This window comes from Quercus robur, chromosome 3 (assembly GCF_932294415.1).
Source record: "Quercus robur chromosome 3, dhQueRobu3.1, whole genome shotgun sequence".
NCBI classification, from domain to species: domain Eukaryota; kingdom Viridiplantae; phylum Streptophyta; class Magnoliopsida; order Fagales; family Fagaceae; genus Quercus; species Quercus robur.
The window spans coordinates 61,139,725-61,158,433 of NC_065536.1; the positions used below are offsets into that span (position 1 = coordinate 61,139,725).

Genomic DNA, 18,709 nt, shown 5'->3' on the forward strand with positions numbered 1-18,709 from the left:
TGGACCAATCTAAAAATTTGAGGGGGGCCAACTATAAACTCTAAAATATGAGTCATTCAATATAATACTTAAATTTTTCAAAGAAATGGTTTGTGTGTTTGGGGGGGGGGGGGGGGGGGGGGGGAGTGGGCATGGCTCCCCCTGTCCCTTAGTGGGTCCGTCCCTGACGTTAAGGTTTTGAGATAATCGGTAATTTATCTATATTTGTTGTTGCTCAGAGTTCAAATCTTTCCTCCCCCATTGTAACTATCAAATTTATCAACAACAAAAATTTTCATTGACATTTTGAGCTAAACCTAAACATAGCCCATATGATCTAATCTTGAATTGAATTTCCAAAAATGAAAAAGAAAAAATTTATTACTTTTACTAATTCAATAATTGGGAGAGAGGAATTTAAACCCTAAACATCTCCGTTAAAAACATTAAGGGCCAAAAAAAAAAAAAAACCTTAGATATATATATATTTGAGATAGTTACAACGTATGCTGCTAACTTTGCAGTTTGAACATTTTTCCCCTTATACCGCAAAGCACTTTGTGCATGGGAGGTAATTAAGCCACAAGTCTCTTGCCCTTAATCTTTGAATCTTGGTTTCTTGGATATTTTGCTGAGGTGTACTTTGTAAATGTAGCCCGGATACTTTGGGTAGGATTGAGACAGCCTTATCACAACTTTTTGACTGTAAGTTACTGCTTCGACGTGTAGTTGAATATTGCAGACACTTGAAGTTTGTCTCAAATGATTTAGTTATGATCGCTAACCTTGTCTTTATCACTTGAAACATAGTGTCAGCAACAAAAATTAGCATAAGAGACGACTTATTGTATACACGTATAAATAGACTAGTACTTAGTTTCTCTATATCAAGCAATACATCTAGTAGAATACTATTATCAAAAAATATCAGAAATGGAAATTAAGAATGCTTTGAAATCTGAATTGAGCCCAGGAGTGCGGCGCTTGTGCATGATGGAAGGTGATACGTTGGCTAATAATAAGTGTGTTAAACGGCGGCAAAGAGATTATTCCTCTGCAGCTGCTTTAAGCTGCAATATGGAAGGTGTCCAACAACAGAAGCAACCACAGCCTGACCAACCCACTACTGTCACTGGTGTGAAGAGAAGTTCAAGATTTCGTGGAGTCAGCAGGTTCAATATAGAATTCTGTTTCTTTACACATGCGTGCGCGTGCACACACACATATATATAGTTGTCTGGTGGGTAAAATTTAGATACAGTTTTCTAGATATTATACGTTAAGTTTTCAATTTAAAAAGTAGAGTAGTTAAGGAATTGTATCTAAGTTTTGCACTCATCAATATTTGAATTTGTTGATTAGAAAATGGAAGCTAAATATGTGCGCTTATGACACAGGCACAGATGGACTGGACGTTATAAAGCTCATTTATGGGATAAAGGGTCATGGAATCCAACACAGAAGAAGAAGGGAAAGCAAGGTATATCACATAGATACATCACTTGTTTTCAACCATTGTCATGGACTTTTATTTAAATACATATATGTTCTACTTGATTGCTTACGCCTTCTTTAATATTTGCACGTTAATTGGAATATTTGCTGGCATGGAGCAGTGTATCTAGGTGAGTACTTTAATTGCTAATTTTAACCATCTTTTCTCTATGAAAGACTCAATTTAGAGGGCACTGACTGACCCCTTTGCTATTGCTGTTTGATTTATAGGAGCTTATGATGAAGAAGAATCTGCTGCAAGAGCATATGATTTAGCAGCCCTAAATTATTTGGGGAACATCAACTTTTACAAATTTCCCGGTAACAATTATTATACATGAATTTTAAAACCTCCCTTTCTTGTTCTAAAGAAAAAAGAAAAAAAAAATTTGGGGGACAATGATGTATTCTTTTCTCAACGCCAGCAGTCTGATATGATACTCTTGCAGGTATCTGCCTATGAGAAAGAAATTGTGGTTATGAGGACTATGACTAAAGAAGAATACTTAGCCTCATTGAGAAGGTACCTCATCCCCTAAAGAATCAATTTCCTTAACAAGCTTTCCAATATTATCATAAATGTAATTGGCTTTTATATTTGTTCATTTAGGAGAAGCAGCGGTTTTTCAATAGGTGTATCCATGTATAGAGGGGTTGCTAGGTAAACCAACTTTCCACCACAATAATATGAGCATTTGACCTTTGTATATGTTGCTAATATGGAACCAATTCATAACAAGGTTGAACTTTTGGACAAACTGCAGGCACCATCACAATGGGAGATGGGAAGCTAGGATAGGGAGGGTGTTTGTAAACAAATATCTCTACCTAGGCACTTACAGTGAGTTTCACCCTCTGATTATTTTCTCTCTCTCTCTCTGGTTTCTACACAAGTAATCAGTAAAAAACTCAACCAAAATAAAATAGTAACTAGTAAAAAGCATCTACATGCACAAATCTTACACATTGCAGATAAATGGCTTCATATTAGGGACTTGGTAGGTTCATATTAGGTGTTGTTATTTGAACTTTGTACTCTTTTCATTTGATGCAAAACAATCTTCTCCTTCATCCAAAAAATCAATGGAAGTGCAACTGATTTAGAATTGCAAATTTTATCTTTTTGTAGGCAGTCAAGAGGAGGCTGCTCATGCTTATGATATTGCTGCAATCGAATATAGAGGCATTAAGGCAGTAACCAACTTCGATTTGAGCACATACATCAGATGGCTAAGACCCGGTGCCAATTCTCTAGCCTCTCAACAACCAAAATCAAATATAGCGTCTAACCCCATAGCCAACCAGGAAACAACCGAGCAATCCATCTTTCACTCCAACTCCTTTACAGAAAATCACTTGGACACCCTAAGACAACAGGAAGTTTTACAAAGTAAAACTTCCATTAGTCCTTGCACCAAGTCGTCAACCCCAAGTGCACTTGGCCTTCTCCTAAGATCTTCACTATATAGAGAGCTGACAGAGAAGAATTTGAATACCACAGACAAAGATACTGAGGAGAGTGATACGAAAATTTTACTGCATGCAAGCATCGACAATGGGGTTGGGGGATTTTTTTGCAATGAAATTGGTAATAACTCTTACATGTGTTCAAACAATGGGAACAAGTTACCTGGTCTGGAATCACCAGAGGAAATCGCATTACCATTTTATCATAGATCAGGACAGTCCTTCTGGAACGATACCTTAGGCTTAAACATCCCTCACTAAGAGAGTACTCTACCAAATTTAACTCAAAGTGACAAAGTTTCTCTTTCAATTAACATAAAGGTAGTATATGTATAGTACTTCCTGGCTGAGTACATATATTGCACTGTTGTATGAAATAAAGCAATTGATAGTAACAGTGGGAAGAAGCAATTAATTGCTCTTCAATGGCAAAAACTCAAGTGAAAATTTTTAAAGAGGTGAACAATGGCTTCCCTGTGGCAATACATGCATGAATACATATATTTCTCCTAGAAGATAGACAAACATGCAGCCACAAGGGGTGACATGTAGACCATGTGTATGTTTGGTTTGAGCTTATAAGTTCAACTTTTAGATTTTAGCTTTTATGTATGACTTTTTAAAACCTCATTTTTTTCTCACTTTTTCAAAATACAAATATACTTGGCACATTTTCAACAAAAAGCTAGACATACATGTGCATTTATTATAGCTTATTTTGGTGAGGATCAAGTGATAACTAAGATGTAATGACATCATTATGATGCTCTATGTCTATGGTTTGAATCACACTTCCTTCTCTCTCATTATCTATCTTAAAAAAAATAACAATAATAAAATTAATAAATAAAAGAGAGAAGAAGAAGAAGATGTAACTTATTTTTGTGAGATGAAAATAAGTTGGATTTGACTAAACTATATCAAAGGAAAATGAGGCTTTTTAAAATGGATAAAGTTTGGCTACAAATCCACTTAATATCTTTTATTTGTATGTGAATTATGACAAATCCACAAGTGGATTATATTTATTTCTTATATCTTTCATACTTGCAAAATTTTCAATAGATCAAAGCTTATAGTTGTCATTAATCAAAATTTTAAATTCCAAGTTTTTATAGTCTAAAATTATGCATAAAATATAAGTTTATGAATCGAATAGTAAATAACATCCAATTGGTATGAAATTTAACATGTGTGTTAAGAAAATATATAACATACAATCTAACGGTGAGATTTCCTAAATATGTAGCCATGTTAGTTTTTTAGTGGGACTTGTAGTCAAACTTTATCTTTTAAAAAACTATACCAAATAAAATAAGTGGACTTAATTTATAAAGGCGAAAAACACATTTTGGTCCCTATATTTTCAGCCGATTTCCGTTTTAGTCCCTAAGTTTTTTTTTTACTGCTTTTAGTCCCTCTCCTGAAAAACGCTTCTATTTTAGTCCCTGCCGTTACATCAGAAACGGATATTGCAGACGTGGCAAACGGAAAAGTTAAATAATAATAAACTAATGTCCACGTGGCCTAAATTAATAATAAAAAATATTTTTTAATGCCACATCAGCATCTAAATTAAAAAAATTAATTTATTAATTTTAACTAAATAAAAAAAATTAAAAACTAAAAATCTTATGAATTGAGATCTAAGTGTGCCTTGAACAAGAACAACAAGAACACAAACCCAGATCCAAGAACACAAACCCAAAAATTATTTAAAAAAAAAAAAAAAAACTAACCAAAGCCAGAAATTCCGATCTCAAAGCCAACTCACAACCACCAAAGTAAAACCCACAACAACCCAGGCCAAGAAAATCAACCCACAGCCACAAACCCACTAAATACAAAATAACTTATTAAAGTAGTTGAAGCAAACTCGTCCACACCTTTTTTTTTTTTTTTTTTTTTTTCTGTACGGAATCAAAACAAAGAGAGAGAGAGAGAGAGATCCGAAACTCTGAGATCTGAACGACGTCGTTGCAGATCCACCACCGATCAAGAACCAAAAAACAATGTCTTCGGGTTCATCATTCAACGGCGATGAAACGGCACCGTTCTTCGGCTTCCTCGACACAGCCGCAACACTCGTTTTCTCTTGTAAATTTTCTCTTTAAACCTAACTAACTTTACCATTTCTTCATTTAGATCGAATCATATATTTATTGAATTTTTTTTTTGTTGGTATAATGAAATTTAGATAATTCGATTATCGGATCATTTGTTTTATGTAGCTCTTTGTGATTGCTTCGAATTGATTTTTTTTTTTTTTTTTTTTTGTAGCGTTCAATTTGATTAGTTAAATTAAATTTTAGTTCGAAACAAGATCGTATGATGTTCGATTGAGTTTAATGCTTAGTTTTGATAAATCAAGCCAAATAGTGATTAGTGGGTTTGTGGCTGTGGGTTGATTTTCTTGGCCTGGGTTGTTGTGGGTTTTATTTTGGTGGTTGTGGGTTGGCTTTGAGATCGGAATTTCTAGCTTTGGTTAGTTTTTTTTTTTTTAAATAATTTTTGGGTTTGTGTTCTTGGATCTGGGTTTGTGTTCTTGTTATTCTTGTTCAAGGCACACTTAGATCTTAATTCATAAGATTTTTAGTTTTTAATTTTTTTTATTTAGTTAAAATTAATAAATTATTATTTTTTAATTTAGATGCTGATGTGGTATTAAAAAATATTTTTTATTATTAATTTAGGCCACGTGGATATTAGTTTATTATTATTTAACTTTGTCGTTTGTCACGTCTGTAATATCCGTTTCTGATGTAACGGCAGGGACTAAAATGGAAGCATTTTTCAGGAGAAGGACTAAAAGCGGTAAAAAAAAAAACTTAGGGACTAAAATGGAAATCGGTTGAAAATGTAGGGACCAAAATGTGTTTTTCGCCGTTTATAAATTATGTTATACCAATGAAAAGGTCAAATGCGCTTAAGCATGTGAAACTATATTACTTTTTCGCTCCGTTCAACAATAATACATAGTGATATTATATATATATATATATGTTAGTAAAATGATTTTTTTTTTTTTAAATTACCATAATCAGTTGACTAAATTTGAACATATTCAAGAATATTAAAAAAATATATACACCCACATCCCATGGCATTTTTTGCCAAATAGCATAATTTTAGGAATAATTTAGGAAAAAAACATTGGACCAAAGTTATTCAGTTATGTAGTATTTTTTTGGAACTCGAGTTTACCAAACTTGAGTTCCAAGCATTATGACAATCTGATCAAACATAATGCTTGGAACTCGAGTTTGGTAAATTTGAGTTTCACTTAGTACTCAAGTTTGACAAACTCGAGTTTCAAAAAGATTCTACATAACTAAATAACTTTGGTCAGATGTTATTTGACAAATTTTTCTAAAAATTATGCTATTTAGCAAAAAAATTCCCACATTCCATGGAACATAGGTAACATGTTCCATTAAGTTTAAATTATTATATTCTCATAAAATATTTTGGAATTCTATCTTTTTTTTTTTTTTTCTTTTCAAATTTAAGCATAATACCTATATTATTAAAACTTGAATTTTAAGGCAATATTTTGAATATTTATTGCTTTTTAGGGCTCATATTTTTAATTTCTAATACCTATTTTGTTTGTATTTTTTACCCCAAAATTAAAGAGTTTGACTCAAAAACAAAAAAAAATTCATACTTTTCAACCCAAAAATTAAGAAAACAAAAGATTTTTTTGAGCCCAAAACTAAAAATGCAACTTACAAAAAGAATCAAATTTAAGGCCTAGTTGGTCCAAAATGGTCTGAATGGACCAAAATGAACAAAATTAGACCAAATGGACCAAAGTGGACAAAAATTGACTAAAATGGCACAAGTAAACCAAAGTGAACCGAAATGGACAAAAGAATAGACTGAGTGAACCGCACAGACAAAAAAGTTACACTTATGTAGCTTAAAAAATGCGTAACAACAATAAATGCTACTATGTAGTTTTTAGATATTATATAAATACATATAGATAGTACAATGAAATTTGTAAGTACAAATTTTATATTTTATTTAATTCCTTAAAAATGGTATTAGCAAATTTAATAAAAACAATCAATAGATAATATAATAATAATAATAATCTAGTCATAAAAATTGTAAACAGAACATTTTATATAATTCTCGTGTATTATAATTGCATTATTGTATTTTAAATACATCGATCAAAATATATACAATGATTAAAGACCAAAAAGCACAAGAAACGTGTTAAGAATATGAACAGTATTTGTTTGATAAATTAATGGTTTATGCCATTTTATTCAAGATCAAGCTGTTAGAAAGTGCTTAAACTTATCTGCCCTAAACCTTAGTCAAGTTTTGACAAGACTCGATGCTCTAAGCACACTTTTAACAACACTACAAACACGTATTTAACCCAGATACTCACCACACTTCAGATGGTAATGCCAATCTTACTAAAACGCTTCAGAAGTATAGTACATATGTTGTATGATATTGGTTTTCAGGGTGTTAGTGTTAGTTTTTTTATATAAAAAAAATTATTTTCCTTAGTTTTTTTTTTGTTTTTTTTATTATTATTATTATTTTTTTATAATTATTTTCCCTTTCTTTTCTTTCGGGAAAGGGGTGAATGGGGTGCTTTGGAGTCACCTAGTAAGAGCAATGCAAGGGGCAAGTTTTTTTACGACATAGTTAGGTGACAAGGTGTAATTGAAACATCACTCACAACTCACAAGGAACCGTTACTAAGACCACTTTTATTATGCACCAATCACACAACAATTACGAAAATAAATTGTGAAAATTTTGGTCCTTACACTTACTGCTTTATTGGACTTCTTACAGATCCTACCTCCTAATCTTCCAGTCTTGACACAAAACTGGAGCAGAGTCCTTCCAGAAACAAATCGAAACTCTACAATCATTTATTTAAGCAGAGAAAAGCTGGCCAGGAAGAAAAGCTGAAGCCTAACTTAAAAATCTAACAAAATTTAAGGGAAAATGCTAAAACTACTTCCAAATTTATTGCAAAAACCTTTCAAAGTATCGCATCAATAATATAATAAACAAATTTCTTAATTATTTTTTTGTAATATTCAAAACTTGACAGGTTAGTTTGTAAATCCTATGTAATAAAATTTGTAAGAGTATAAAAGAAGGGTCAAATCTCATTTAGATAATAGATTCAGCTGACCCAAGTCAGCCTTTTAATAGCGTCTGAGATATATAGAAACAAACTTCACAACACTACTTAGACTTCATATAAATTTATCCTTGATGTACTGGAAAATATGAGAAATATTAAAGAAAAAAAAAACATATGTGCATATATAACTTGACACAAGAATTTCGAAAACCAAATTGTGTGTCAAATAAGTACTGGATGAAGAACCATATGATGGTCTAGCATGTTGAAATCAACACTTGGTAGAAAGAGCCCTGCAAAGTTCAAAGCGGTGTAAGCACAATTGAATAAGAAGCTGTACAACAAATATGTCAAATTCTGCAAAGGATAACATAAGAACAAGAACTCTATGAAGTACATGCATGGTAGCTTTTATGCCATTGGGCTCTGGACTTATCAACCAATAAAATCTGTAATATAAACAGGATAGCTAATTCATATCTACCCCATCATACCAATGCCTTGTCGGTCCCAAATTCCAAAATATAACCAATGAATCTAACACTATAAATAGAAGCCTACAATAATTCAATAAGAAATTAAGGAATAATCTAGTCCATAATCCAGGCAGACTGGAACCAGAAAGTTATTTGTACCTCTGCTCTCAGTGATGAACTGTTGTTTAAAACATAGATTTATTATGAGTGGCAACCACCTTAGCTCAATTAACAAAGACATACACAAGATTTTTGATAAGTAACAAAGACATACAAAAGATATCTTTGAAGAAGCATCAAATCATTTATTTATTTTATTTTTTGAGTTTTATCTGACTTTTTCTCATTAGGAATATAATGGTGGAATCATAACATGGTTAAAGAAAGAACTGTTAGCATTGGTCACTGCTGTGCATAAGTGGAAACCCTACCTCTTAGGCAGACCATTCATTATAAAAACTGACCAACAGAGCTTGAAATATATTTTGGAGCAAAGGATTGCTACTCCTGCTCAGCAGAAATGGTTGACTAAATTGTTGTGTTATTTGTTTGTGGTGGAGTATAAACAAGGTTGTGAGAACAAGGTAGCTGATGCCTTGTCTAGGAGGTCAGATTCTGTTTCTGAGGATCCAGCTACTCTAAATCCTTCTGTTAACTCTCCATCCTTGTTTTTAATTTCCTTTCCATGTCCTTCTTGGATTGAGGAATTGAAGGCTAGCCATCAACTCTCCACTGAGATGCAGCACTTATTACAGCAGCTACAATCTGGTTCAGCATGTCCCAGGTTCTTTTCCTTGCATAATGGGTTGATTTTGTATAAAGGTAGGGTCTATTTGGGTCCACAATGCAGTCTAAAGCCTAAGGTTCTTCACCTGGTCCATGACAGCCCACTAGGAGGACACTCTGGCTTCCTCAAGTCTTTCCATAGATTAAAACAAGACTTCTTTTGGGTGGGAATGAAATCAGACTTGAAGCAGCATATTAGGGAGTGTGGAGTTTGCCAACAAACGAAGCATGAGACTTGCAAACCAGCTGGGTTATTACATCCCCTGCCAATTCCTACTAGGCCTTGGTCTGCTGTTAGTATGGACTTTGTCAATGGATTGCCTACTTCACAGAGGTTGGATACAGTTATGGTAGTTGTGGATAAGCTCACTAAGTATGTTCATTTCATTGGATTATCCCATCCCTATTCTGCTGCTAACGTGGCTGCTTTGTTTGCTCAAAATGTCTTGAAATTGCATGGCATGCCTGCTCCCATTGTTTCTGAAAGAGATCCAGTGTTCACTGCCAAGTTCTGGACAGAGCTATTCAAACTACAAGGGGTTCAGCTAGCTATGTCTTCAGCATATTATCCCCAAACTGATGGGCAGACTGAGGTGGTGAATAAGTGTTTGGAGCAGTATTTGAGATCTTTTTCTGCAGACAGGCCTACTGAGTGGTTGGATTGGTTGTATTTAGCTAAATTCTGGTTTAACACCAATTACCATTCAGCTACCAAGTTAACTCCATATTAGCCTGTGTATGGTTTTCCCCCTCCTCTCATTTGATGGATTACATACCTAGTACAACCCAAGTGACAGCTGTGGATTCTCTTTTACAGTCAAGACAGCTTATCCTTGCTTTGCTTAGACAGAATTTGGTGAACACACAAGCTCGAATGAAGCAGCAATGTGACCTCCATAGGTCTGAGAGGGCATTCAGTGTTGGTGATTGGGTGTACCTTAGACTACAACCATACAAGCAGCAGTCAGTGGCCTATTGGGCATCTCATAAGCTCTCTCCCAGGTTCTTTGGCCCTTTCCAGGTCCTTGAGAGAATTGGAGAGGTTGCCTATAAGTTGGATCTACCTGCTGGTTCTGCAATCCACCCAGTGTTTCATGTCTCCAGTTTAAAGGCTAAGTTGGGACAGCACAATGTGTCCACGCCTTTGCTGCCATCAGTGAATTCTCAAGGCATCATTACACTTGAGCCAGTAGCTATTCTTCAAACCAGGTCTCACAAGCTTCGAAATAGGACTATCACCCAACATCTCATCCAGTGGCAAGGAGGGACTGCAGATGATGCTACCTCAGAGGATTTGTTTCTTCTTCAGCAGCAATTCCCTCATCTTGTGGGCAAGATGTTCTAAAGGGGGGAGGTGTTGTTAGGATACTGACTGAGTTGTGCTTAGTGGTGTGCTTAGCTGTGCCTATAGTTGTAATGTACTTAGCCATGTGCAAGGTGTAATGCTTGGTGTTGTATTTCATTGTAGTAGTTAAGTAGTTAGTTAGTGCTGAAGAAGTGGAGGCAGTTAAGGGAGTTAGTTAGAAGGTTGTTAGTCAGTTAGTAGTTACTGGTTTGACAGTGTGTGCTCGGCAGGATCATGATTGATTGTAATTGTATATAAACAAAATTGTTGAATGAGAATGGATAAGCATAGAATCAACCAAGTTTCCCTTCTCTATTCTTCCTTAATCCTTGCTCTGTTTTGGAGGGGGTTACCCTTGAAGTAGCTGACATTTCATCATCCCAATTCTCCATTTCTGTCATCACCCTTACCTTCCTTCCACTTTTCTGATTGGCCAAACACTTAACATGTCCATGGTAGTTAAGTTTTTTATATTTTATTTGGTTATTCTTGAGTCGGGTATTTTAGTAATTTTACAAATGTTGGGTATTGACCATAGTTATAGGTCATGGGTTTTATTAATTAGTCTTATTTAATTATGGGTCTTTATATATGGGCTTTGATTTAATTTATTAGGTTTAAATAGTAGGAATCCTAGTACTACTAGTACAAAGTAAGTCTTTATATATATTGTGCTCAATGTATTCAAGGAGTGAGTTGATTAATAAAATTGAGTGTTTTGAGCATTAGGCATGTTGGCCTTTATTGTTTCTTTCTCCTTCTCTCTTCTCATTATTTTTTCTTCTTTCTTTTTAAGGTTACTGTTCTCACAGCCCTAACTTCTCTCTAATTCTTCTTCTTTCCTAACCCACCACAACTAAACGTTCAACAAATCCCTAATTTGTCCTACATCAGAATATTACACTAAATAAAATCAATGACATAAAAAGTTTAATCACATACCGCATACAAGTCAAACATTTATGACAATTCCTAAAACCCACTCAAACAGGTAGGATACTCAAAATTGGGGTTTAAAAGGCACAGTTTCCTAGAAAATGATTAAATGCATATGAAAGCACACGCTATCCTCTAGAAAAACGCACTTGAGATGAAAATTTAAATTCAAACCTCATCAGGGTTCTTGACTGGTCTTCCAATCTAAGACCACCCTCTTGCACAATAGCATCTGGTGCTGGCCCATCAATGCTTCCAGACAAGGAGTCTGCAATCTCCTTAAGACCCTGAAAGCAAAAAAAAGTGGCAATGTTAAAACAAATGGAACACATTTTACCAAAAGTTACATATAAATATATTATCAATTACTTAAGCATAAAAACTCCCAGTATCAAGTGGCAGTATAAGGCCCTGAAAAGTTTGCAGAACTTCACAACTGAAAATATATGAGGACTCAAAAGCAGGCATTTGAGAGAGAGAGAGAGAAAGAGAGAGCACTTGCCACCAAAGCAAGAGGAAAAGGACCATCAATCAATTACTTAAGCATAAAAAGTCCTAAATATCAAATGGCAGTATAAGACCCCGATATATATGAGGACACAAAAGCAGGCATTTGTGAGAGAGAGAGAGAGAGAGAAGAGGGAGAGCATTTGCCACCACAGTAAGCGGAAAAGGACCATCAATCTTTCTTTTTGGGTTACAACAAGAATAATTAGTTATGGAAGTGGCCTTGAGAACCAAAATAAGGCCTTTGCCAGATCCATCGACTACAAATGATGGGAAAAGATATGCCACTCTGAAAAACTTATTCAAATGATACACTCATCAGGCCTACCTCCTTTAAATGTAGGAAAAGGATAAATCCTTGCCCAAAAATATACACATGACGGAAAGTGTCAGCATGTGAGAACTTTCCTGACTTATGCAAGTTATAGATAATTACATAACACGGACATTGAGGATTTACGGTATAAGCAATACATGACAATCAACTGGATCTTAGTTGGGGATGTGAATCAATCAATCTTATCAGTTCTATTTTGCCAATTCAGCGACCAGAAGAAAAAGTAAAGGTACATAGGAAAAAAAACCTTCAAACTTGGAGGTTCCTGGTATGTGAGTAAAGTACGAGATTTTCCAGTAATTTTAAGTTGCTCCTGCAAAATATTGAACAATTAGTTAAACTAACGATCAGCCATATAAGAAAGCACCAGAGATGAGACTACAATTATGTAATTAAGAAAATAGTAGAGACAGTATGATGCACTCTTTAGCACATTCAATATTGTTGATTATGCCGGTAAATTTTATTTAAAAAAAAAAAAAAAGATTATTCCAGAACCACCAGATACTGTTTGTGCTTTCAAATAACAAGGAGATAATATCAGACGCCATCACTGCCACTTCAGTGTGTGGCATGGATGAACATCAGTGGCAGGACCATTGTTACCTCCAGATACAATTTGATTTATTACAACTAAGATGGATACATTCGAAGTATTAACTATTTTGAGAGCTCAAAAAACCCCTCCCCCCTCTTTCAAAGAAAAGAGACATGACATTAAAAGTTAACTACAAACTGTATTTAAAACCACAGGTTCAAACCTTCAGAACTTCAGGCATTATCCCCTTTTTGCCATCAACAAAGTTGCAGAGGTACAGAACACCAAGATTTGCAATATCCTGTCACCAAAAAATTATGTCAGCACCTGCTCAAGAAGATACATACAACTGAAAGATTAACAGCCAACACCATTGCAAGTCATAAATCAGAGGTGATTTATCCTTACAGTAGTAAGTTCAGACAACCAGTCATAATTATAAATATATCAAGCACCCATGACAATACAACTGCAACTGACACTCATAAACTAAGACATCACTCTACTTACCTTTAATCAACCTAAATTTTCCCAGTTATTGATGATTTTTTTTTTTTTTTTCATGTATGGTGAAACATGTCTAGCTAATCAATGCAATATCAATTTGTCACCAGTCAAATTATCCAAAACGTCTTACTAAAAATAAAAATTTAAAATTTATAAAAAAAATTTTAAAAAGTCATTGTTGCAACTTCTTTTAATTATTTTTAGCAAATAAAAACTTTTTTTGCAAGATATAAATCAGAGGTGATTTATCCTCACAACAGTTAGTTCAGACAAATAATCATAATTATAAACATCTCAAGCACCCATGGCAATACACCTGCAACTGACACTCATAAACTAAGACATCACTCAACTTACCTTTAATCAACCTAAATTTTCCCAGTTATTGATGATTTGTTTTTATTTTTTTCCATGTATGGTGAAACATGTCTAGCTAATCAGTGCAATATCAATTTGTCACCAGTCAAATTATCCAAAACACATCTTACTAAAAATAAAAATAAAAAATAAAAAAATTATTAAAAAAGTCATTGTTGCAACTTCTTTTAATTATTTTTAGCATATAAAAACTTTTATTGCAAGTCATATATCAGAGTTGATTTATCCTCACAACAGTTAGTTCAGACAACCAATCATAATTATAAACATCTCAAGCACCCATGGCAATACACCTACAACTGACACTCGTGAACCAAGACATCACTCAACTTACCTAATATATTCCCAGTTATTGATGTTTTGTTTTTATTTTTTTCACGTAAGGTGAAACACATCAATGTCGAAACTTCTTTTAATTATTTTTAAGCAAACAAAAAAACTTTTATTGCCAAAACTGGATTACCTGGTTTCCAATAAACAAACACCCACCCCCCCCCCCTATCCCCAATTCCTCTAGTTACCATCAAACAGAATTTCACCCAACAAAATTACCACTATAGGCATATACTTATCCAAAAAATAAAATTACCACTATAGGCAGGTATCTTCTCTCCAATTATTGATATAAATCTCACTTTTCAATATAGATTATAAATCCTTATGACCTTTTTATTTTGGCTTGATTCCTTTTAACCCTTTTTCCCCTTTCTAGTTAGGACCTCTTAACTTTTCCAGGCTAGGATACAGCTTAAATACAGAAAATTGTGGCTGCTGTCACAGCATACAATAGAAACTTATTTATTTGTTAAAATATTGCTTCTTGTATTACAAGAGGAGATAAAGAAAGTCTTACCTGCTTATCTTCCAATGTACATATCTTCCCATCCTGAAACAAAGAAAGTTAACATACAATCAATTCCAAAAGTGAACCTTATCTCTCTTCTACTTATCAAAAAAAAATCAATTCCAAAAGGAAAAAAAATTTCACAAGTGCGCACACGCATGTGAAAGGGACTAAAGGCCCACTTAATATTTTTACAATATCTGCCATTCTGCATTGCATGAAAACGGAAGGTAACAGAAAAACATTCCTCTTTTTTTTTTTTCCTTAATTGGCAACAAATGGCAAAAGAAGGAATCATAAGAGAGAGCTTCAGGGTAAAAGGTTGGAAAGAACAACACACAGTACAAAAGAACCACCACTGCAGACACCACCAATATAATAAAATTAGAAAACTTTCATTAAAATAACTCACCAAACCTTCCACCAATCTCTGCAAGTCATTCAAGTCATAGCCAATGTCAGAAAGAGATTTTTGAACTTCAGCAACCTGTTACACAAGTTTTAAAATGATAATGTAAATAAAACCATAGGATCAAACTGATTATGTTTGACAATTACCTAATATCCATGATATATATATATATAGAAAGTACAGATAACTGATTTGCATGACTTGAATTAGTATGGGGCTATTCAAATTGTATAATGTATAAGATACCAGACATCAATCCTAACTAAATACTACATATTAAAAGTAAAAAAACTAGATAATACCTAAATAACCCATCAATGTCTGAAACTTAGCTATAACTACCCATTATTTATGAGTATATCAGAAAAAAGCTCTAAAAGACCCGCCATATTATATTGCACTTTCAACGATATTATTTACTCTAGAAACAAAGAATAACAAACTCATAAAAACCTCATAGCACATACATCACTCTTAATTAACTTTGACATCTCATTCTGCTTTTCCATTTTATCATCCAAGTTCGCAATTCGCTGTGTCAAATGCCTCTTTGTTGCCTGCCCAACAGAAGAATTGTATGCAAAATCAGAATTTGTACACAAACATTAAAAGTATTAAGGAAAATCACAGAATAAACTCATCTAAAAAGTGAACATTAACTTATTAAATTTAAATTTACTCAATAATAACTTAGTTTTCCTCTATATGTACATTACTAACAAGGATGCTCTTTTTCTTTCTTTAATAGATAAGTTACACACACACCAATGAGTTTTGAACCCTGTCACTCCTCTCCCTCTACCCACATTTTTGAGAGGAGGAAGTGCCATTTGAGCCAAAACTCATTGGCCTAACAAGGATGCTCTTGACCCTTTGCTGCCAACATAAGAGGTAAAGCAGCAACTCCATCACCACACCTTTTAATTATTTATATACATAAATATATAGCAGAGAGTGAACAAAGTCAACCACAACATAAATGGTCAATACAAATATCCTTCTAAATATTATTTCAAAAGTATTCAAACTATTTGGCAAAGATATGTTGGTCTGATAAGGATTCAACAGGTTCATAATTGAACGAAAAAAAAAAGATTTATAGATTAACAGAAATATAAAGATTATTTTTAAAGCCATAGAAATATCACAAACAACTGAGAATTTTTTCATCAACAAAGATCAATGCCTCCTAGCTATCAACTCCATTTCTAATAAAATAAGCACCATGAAATCTAACCATTGCTTTTTTTTTTTTTTCTTTTTTTTATAAATGATCTATGTTGCCAGATCCTCTTCAAAAATCAAATATATATTCAGAGAAATTTGTCTCGAGATTTTATATCAGTCTAAGAAGTTGCAAATGGTGAAACAGAAACTTACAGCAAGAGCCTCTGACACACTCTCCAGATGCTTTGTCAAGTTCGTTACAGCAGTAGCCATATTACGCTTTGTCACATACATAAGATCCGAGAAAGAAAGACCCTAAACATAAACAAATGTGGGTAACGAACAAATTTAATATCTCTAAATCACATATACCAGTCTCAAAAAATCATTACAAAAAAAGTGAACAAATTCAATTAAAAAAAATGCAAAATTTTTAATAAGCACATCTAGATACCTTCCACCACATGTAGCCATAACCCAACGCCCCCACGGTAGCAGCTGGAACTAAAAGTGATGTCAAGTTACCTGGAAAAATAGACAAACAAAAAAAGACAGGTACAATTACACAAAAAATTAACCAACCAGAATTCACTTTGCGACTAATAATAACAAAAGAAAATGTATATTGTACTACACAATCACATGGTTATATGCCAAAAAAAAAGGGGGTCATAATCATTAATCCTAGACTACAACACAATAATAAGCAATTGTTCGTACTTTGGCCGCCATTATTTCCATTCAGAACAGTAATCTGCCTTGCTGAGGCTAGTTGTCGAACCTCAGTTGCCAATCGCCGCACCTACAAAATCCCATAACTACAGATTTATTACACCGTATAGGGTCCATTTGATTAGGCGTATTGGGAGATTAAAAGAGCGTTTTTAAAACCCAAAACTCTGTTTTGCAACCACAACTCATCAGAGCTCAAAACACAGTTTTCCAACAACTTATGCAAACGCACCCATAATCTCAATTCCTATATAACTGATTGAAAATTTAAAAACTGCTTCACTGTTTTATTAAAACTTTTGAAATTACCTGCGCGGCAATGGCATCGGAATAATCAGCATCCGATTGCTCCCCAGACTTCTCTAATCCCTTCACCAACGACTGTCAATACAAAGAAATTAAGAATTTTTATTTTCAACTCAGAAAATTATATTATTTTAATTTCCAATAGTTTCACAAAATCAATAAAAGCATAAACATATTCACTGAAAAAAAAATTACAATTTTTTTTTCTTCTAAAAATATCAAATAAATCATGTAGCTTATTCAACTCAGAAAATTATAATATAAACATTATTCAATAAATAAAAAATACCTGAAGTTCGCCAAGCAAATCCGAGAATTTACCGTTTTTAACCAGGATTGTGCCGGTATATCCTGCAAAAACAAAAGCCAAAGAATCACACACAGATCGAAATAGCTCACACAGAGAGAGTTTTTTTTCAAGAACGAAGCGAGAGAGAGAGAGAGAGTACCTGCACCGAGAAGGATGAGGATCCGAGATAATCCCATGCCGGCTTGCATCGCCATGGCTGAGCTTTGATCGAGTCCGAAACCCTAGGATTGTAGAGAGAGAAAGGGATAAATAGAGAGAGAGAGAGAGAGAGAGAGCGTGTGTGTTTGGATTAGGGGAGGAGAGCGAGAGAACGAGGTCAGAGTTTCCGGCGGATTGTGATGCACGTAGATTTGACTTTTTTAATTGAGCTAAATTCCTTTAACTACGCCGTTTTGTTCTAATTATACAGCAACAACCGCCTTTCTTTTTGACCTTTTTGTTTCCCTGAAGATATAATAAGGAGATTTCCAATTTGCCTAGACAACCTTCTTCTTCTTTTTTTTGGGCTTGGGAATTAGGTAAAAACTAAAAAGTAAAGAGATAAACATAATCAAGTATAACAATATTTTTGCCAAATTAAGAAAAGATAGCTTAGCAATACCAAAATTTCCAAAATTTTCTTCTTAATTTGGAGCAATTTATATATATATATATATATAGGAACTCATTATTAACACAATTTTTATTGTGCTTTTATAATCATAACATATAATATCAAAAACTATGAATCATTTTGTGTTATTAGATTTTTTTAATATAAAATGTGGGGCCCAATAATTTGTGGTCCTGGCCCACTTTACATTAGGGCCCAAGGCCTGAGCCGAGGAGAGCATTGCTAAGGACATGAAAGTCCAAATTACCTTAAAACACAGTCGAGGAGGATTCCGTCCTCGGCATCCTGTAATACCTTAAAGGAAAAGACGAACTAAGTACAGGAGCAGGGCAAGTGAAAAGCTGCCAATACGGCAATAAAGAACTCTGCGTCTGACAGGTCTATGCTCTTTAGCTTTTACAACTACCCCCAACCACTATAGGTATGGGCCGATGGGACAAGTCTCAA

General features: G+C 34.0%; 1 protein-coding gene and 1 pseudogene across 1 annotated transcript; one reads left to right on the top strand and one right to left on the bottom strand.

The window, feature by feature from the left end:
• Positions 1–912: 912 nt before the first annotated feature.
• LOC126719890 (AP2-like ethylene-responsive transcription factor At1g16060) lies at positions 913–3,201 on the top strand (annotated as a pseudogene).
• Positions 3,202–8,077: 4,876 nt separating this feature from the next.
• Positions 8,078–18,036, bottom strand: LOC126718722 (uncharacterized). Its single transcript, XM_050421046.1, has 13 exons — positions 17,789–18,036; positions 17,629–17,690; positions 17,343–17,414; positions 17,022–17,103; positions 16,756–16,826; positions 16,515–16,616; positions 15,602–15,691; positions 15,135–15,209; positions 14,732–14,764; positions 13,217–13,294; positions 12,703–12,768; positions 11,786–11,898; positions 8,078–8,361 (listed from the first exon to the last, which is right to left on the bottom strand). Exons 1-13 carry the CDS (start codon positions 17,841–17,843, stop codon positions 8,340–8,342), a joined length of 921 nt encoding a protein of 306 aa, XP_050277003.1. The 5' UTR covers positions 17,844–18,036; the 3' UTR covers positions 8,078–8,339.
• Positions 18,037–18,709: the final 673 nt, after the last annotated feature.

Coding starts and splice junctions, on each gene's coding strand:
- LOC126718722 (XM_050421046.1), bottom strand. CDS start 17,843: ATGGCGATGCAAGCCGGCATGGGATTATCTCGGATCCTCATCCTTCTC. Junction 17,691..17,788: donor CCTCATCCTTCTCGGTGCAG/GTACTCTCTCTC, acceptor TTGTTTTTGCAG/GATATACCGGCACAATCCTG. Junction 14,765..15,134: donor AGAGATTGGTGGAAGGTTTG/GTGAGTTATTTT, acceptor TCTTTGTTTCAG/GATGGGAAGATATGTACATT.